At 36.5% G+C, this 5,479-nt stretch overlaps 1 protein-coding gene across 1 annotated transcript; it reads right to left on the bottom strand.

The window, feature by feature from the left end:
* Nucleotides 1-302: 302 nt before the first annotated feature.
* On the bottom strand, nucleotides 303-2,243 carry LOC113318587 (glycylpeptide N-tetradecanoyltransferase 1-like). The gene is made up of 2 exons (XM_026566772.1): nucleotides 2,087-2,243; nucleotides 303-1,924 (listed from the first exon to the last, which is right to left on the bottom strand). The coding sequence occupies exon 2, from the start codon at nucleotides 1,900-1,902 to the stop codon at nucleotides 565-567; it is 1,338 nt and encodes a 445-aa protein (XP_026422557.1). The 5' UTR covers nucleotides 1,903-1,924; nucleotides 2,087-2,243; the 3' UTR covers nucleotides 303-564.
* Between the last annotated feature and the right edge of the window lie 3,236 nt (nucleotides 2,244-5,479).

Below are 5,479 nucleotides of genomic sequence, written 5' to 3'. Positions count from 1 at the left end.
TGGTTTTTCTTTTCAATGGATTTCATGTCGCGGAATAATAAGACAAGTGCAATAATTTTTTGACTCTGTTCCAAATTTAGAGCTACAGGGGACTATCTCTTAATAACTAATATACTAGCTACCTCCAACAACAACACAGAGAAATGAATTCCAAGAGTAAGTAATCTACATTTATCGAATCCATAGACAATAAAGCTGCAAAACTCAAGGTTCAGCAATAACATCACACCTCAAAATCATTTCGCAACTGACATGATAAAGAAACACCAACCATAAATGATTAAGACCTACTACCCTGTATCTACAGAGGAAAACATGATTAGAAGATTTCAGTGTCAAGAAAGAGAACAAAATTTTCAATATCTGTTACCTTAAAACAAATTATTTGCTAACACATAAAGAAAGGGACACAAAACTCTGCTCTTAATCGAAGAAATCTCTGGTTCAAGGTTGCAAGAAAAAAAGCCTCATCAAATTGAATACAACCCAAGATGTCTAGTTCAGTAAAGACTTCATCAACTACTAGTCCTTCGCATAAGAATAAGATTCCAGATGTTTTTCGAACTACAAGAGTACAAGCCCTAACTCTGATGGTTTCAGTGCATGTTTTACACGATAATTGTAAAGATAATAATGAAGTTGCCCATCACCTGGTCCGAATTTCAGCTCCTTCAAGAAAGATTCATTGTGCATAATATCCAATGCATTGAAGACGTCATAATCCCTCTGTTTAGCCACGATCAGAGCATCATTCATCAATTGAAGCAATGGAGTCTTTGTGGAGACATTGTAGTACGAATAAGCCGCCTTCAGAATTGAATGGTTCTGGTTCCCCAAGATCGACGAAGGAAGAGTGTAAAAGCTGCAGAAGTCAGTAATCTCGTGCGTCTCTGGGCTCTCAACCAAGTAACTGTCTACAACATTCTCAGTAGGAAGAAGCCAATGTTCTACATCGTCTTCATCAAAATCAGGAGCAACAATAAACTGGCTTAAATATTCCCTAAGAAGCCGTGTAACTGCAGGAACATCACGAAGCTCCATTTTCCTGAATCCTGGAGTGACAGTGGATTCGGGTAACTTATAAAGCTTAATGGTCCTGCTCATTGTCATACGAGCGCCCAATCTAGAGAAACCCACATCAATAAGCTTCTTGGGGTTCAAAGACCTATGCCAATATTGACAAGTCGCTATTGGGGTGGGAAGCACAACTCCAGCAGTATAAGCAGCTTGCCAAATATTCTCCAAGTGAACCCTCCTAGTAACTTCCTTAATCATAACAGGAGCCAGCCGCTTCGACCTTAGCTTCTTATGAACACACAAGAAATTAATCTCAGCCTTTGTCACAACCACATCACCAACTCTAATCTTCGCAGGAATACCAGTAATAAACGCAACAAGCTTCTTACTAACTTTCACACGAACACCAATGTGCCAGCTCTTGAAATAACCAGGAGGACGAAGTGCCCACCTCAGAAACTCCTTGGAGTAATTAAACCTAAACATATTCTCATCATCCTCAACATAGTTATTAGTCAACAAACTATAAACCTCAACACATGTTTCTTCCGAATCAATATCACAAGTAGTCCATTCATACAAACTCGGTAAGTTATATGGTTCTTGTTTCACTTCAGATACCGGTGTCGGTAACTCAATTGGACCTTCAGGTAAACTAGTATCACCTAGATCCTTAAACTGTCCTACAGGTTGTGTTTCCCAGAACTTATGTTTCTTACCTCCTACAGTCAATGTATCCTGAACTTTCCTCGTAATCGCTTCAATCGCAGCTGCATCGTTCTCGTTAACCACAACATTCGAATTCGATGAATTCCCAATTTCAGAGCTAATCTCTAAGTTCTCTCCATCTCCATTAGACCCAACTGTTGAATTGTTTTCAGCCATTTTTTTTTTCAATTTTCTTACCCTAACAATCAAATCAGAGTACTAGAAACAATCAGATCTACGAATTAACCATACAAATACAGAAATTACAGAAAAATTCGAAGAAAAACTCGAATCTAACACAGAAATCAATGAAAAAATACGGAAAAATTGCAGAATTTGAATTAGAAAAGTAATAACTTACGGATTAGGAGTTGGATGAGAGACGACTGGATGAGGAATTAGAGGGATTTCCCGCAGCTATCAAATCCGAGTTTTCGCTCGGAGATCTCTCTGAGAGGGAAACAATTGGGGATTTGATTTTGATAATTTTTTGGGAGGGATCTAGGGTTTTTAAGAAATTTGGTGAGAAGTTGTTACGGTGTGGCTGTGGTTTAACGATAAGTTTATACAGCAGAGGACGATGAGGGTTAGTTGGGTTTTCTAGATGTGGGATTTGTTTTTGACGGTTAAGATGATGTTATGTGTTGTATGTAATATGTGTTTGGGTGTAGGTTGGTGTAGTTTTGGTTGCGTTGGAATCAACGGCTGTACAAGCATTGGAAAAAACGAATTTGTGGGGGGTCCAGTGAGGAATGACGGTCTACTTTATTGGGTTTACCTGCTCGGCTGCTCCTTGGATAAAAATAACGAACCCATTACGTATTGCTGAAAGGATAGTTCCAGACTTCGTCAACCACATGGCAATTTGTCACTGGCTCTTCAATCAAACTAAATTCAGACACAGAAATGATAAATACACCAAGCGGTGTGTGCAACCAGAGAAAGGTGGGGCCCACTGATGTCCTTCCCTGTCCTAATGCACGTCAAGCTACATTGGGACCTTGCAATTGCCTCTCGGTGCACACATGACACTCAAATCTCCGTGTGTCTACAAATAAAATTAAAAAAGGGAGATCAAAACTTATTTCTACAAATAAGTTCAAAAAAGATAATATTATTGACTTGATGAAAAGTCTTTTAAGACTTATAGTCCGTAACCAGTGACCAGAGGAGGTTTTTAACTTCTTGTAAATTAAATCATTTCCTATTTTAATGTCTCCGTAAGAGAAACTCTTAATTCGATATATCTCTGTAATAGTAACCAAAGATCTTTGACTTGATTAGGAACATTTCATGTAACGAATCCAAAGTCTGGCGAGGAGGTATTACCAAATATAACATTTTAATTCTTTCTGTTTTACTCTAATATCTCAAAGACCTTACTTCTGCTGAATTAAATAACATAAGGATTTCGAAACAAAACAAGTTGGCTGTTGATCAGGGACAAATGAAATGAGCATGCGCTCTTTATATATCTCTTTGAACTGAACAAAGTAACAAAATTCGTAAAAACTTGTATGGACAAGTGCCGGACACATCTACCTTCACGAATTGGCTCATCTTGCATTCATGTCGTGTTTAGGAACGCTTTACTCGTTTCAACCCCCCATACATGTTGCTTTCACATTTAGACACTCTAGGCAACATCCTGATTCCTAGGGACTAATTGAATGTGTAACTCCTCATGACATTACATACATTTTGCATTTGATATCACGAGCTTAATCAATTTTAGTAAAAAGAACACACAAAGTTTATGTAGCAAATCACACTTTGTGCATTATTGGCGCACTTATAAGTAGTTCCATTTATGGCTAGCTCAAGTTCTAATGAGTAAGTTTTCATTTTCATGTTGTTAAATATCGAAATTTTATCACTTTGACAAAGAGCTGAGTCAAGATTGCGATGTTAGAGGAAACTTAAATCTAGTTGGAATTAATGAAATTATGATATCATCCCTAACATTAGCTTGTGATGTTTTTCCGAATTAAACAGTTTTTCGTATATTTAACGAGTAATTTGTTTACTAGTTCTTATTCTTTAATGTGCATTTTATCTCGATATTTTAACAACTATATCAAGTTTAGAGTTACCTGATAATTATAAAGTGTAATAATTTTTTTTATTTTTGTATTTTTAATTGTACATTGAGATTTAAGTATTCATGAATTCCAATCTGAGATTGTTGGTATCGTCCTATGATGTCTTGGGATATCATCATGTTAACAAATGCATACTTTGGGGCAATGAGGAGGGGGATATTGTTTTTCGACTTTTCATTTTCAAAAAGTATTTGGTCTCCCGTGCTTCCAATTCATGGTATAGATGATTCCTAGCCTACTACAGTTCTCAACTTGATGCAGTTATGGCGTAGTCTTAGAGCTCCTGAAGATGATACACTTTGAGCTCTTGATTTGGTCACATGCACCTGCTGCTGCATTATTTAGGAAAAAAATTGAACTCGCAGTACGAATTCAAAATTGAACTAGCAGCTTTTCATCCGTTGGATAATCAAGATATGACATCATATGACATCACTTAACCGTAGACTTAACCATAGTTACATTTCATATTTTCTTTTTCAAATATACCATTAAGTTGAGCCTATATACTGCGGTAACAATTTCAATCGAGAATTGTATACTGGTGGCTACTATGATGAATCTCCTTTCTCGAATATCTTGTTACGAAATTTTCTTTAATGTTTGTTTCATGATCATGTAGATATTCCTTAGTTTTTTCCGGTCTCGTGCATTTACTGTTATTAGTAAGGGCTCATATCCATCATTCTCTTTGTTTACCTGATTAACCTCATCTTGATATAGTACGATCAAACAGAGCAAGGTAGGTAACAAAAAATAACATACAGGTTCTTAAAACAGCTTATTAACCTCTTCTTAATTTCATTGCAATTCTGTTATAGCAGTACACCGACCTCCAATCACGTTCTCTTTTCCGATGATCAATTAATATTAGGTTAATGATTGTATAAGAGTACATAAAATTCTTATGAACCACCGAGATATATACTACAATGATTTGTCAAATCATCTCAAGATTGCAGCAAGCAAAAGAGAATAAAAGATCATAGTTGGATCGTAATAAGCATCCACGGAATCAGAACTAAGATCTTTAAATGATCATGAAAAACAAACACTATTGATTGAGGTGAGGAATATATAACTGGATTCACATATGTTGAGATTTTGGCGGCCAAATCACAAAGATATTACGCGTATCAGGTTAATACTAATTAGATTTGGCAAGATATGGTAGTTTATTTCAAAGATATGGTATGCAATCCTGATTATCCAACGGAGGTAAAGCTGCTAGTTCGGTTTTGAACTCGCACTGCGGGTTCAAAATATTTCCCCATTATTTATGGTCAGAGGAGCTCAAAGTGTTTGATGAAAAATGCAAAAACACTAATTACTCTCATCGGCTGCCATAATGCTAGCTGGACTATCATTACTCTCATGGGTGATGGGTTTCTGTTTTCGAACCCAGTTTAAGAGGTAACTTAAACTATATGATCTTTAATTGGAATTTGCCGATTTCGGGTGTAATCTTTATTTGATTCTCTTATATTAGATTATCAGTCCCATGTTATCTGGGTAATCTAAGATCGGGAGGTTTATAATCCTTAAGATCTCTCCACCTATTGTTAAATTGGTTTTGAGTGCGAGGCTACACATGAGGGGACATTTGTTTGTGTCATTTATTGGATCTCGCTGCGTTTAACACTTATACATGT

The sequence above is a fragment of the Papaver somniferum genome, chromosome 10 (assembly GCF_003573695.1).
Source record: "Papaver somniferum cultivar HN1 chromosome 10, ASM357369v1, whole genome shotgun sequence".
NCBI classification, from domain to species: Eukaryota; Viridiplantae; Streptophyta; class Magnoliopsida; order Ranunculales; family Papaveraceae; genus Papaver; species Papaver somniferum.
The sequence above is the reverse complement of the archived record's forward strand: the minus strand, read 5'-3'. Positions and strand labels throughout refer to the sequence as shown.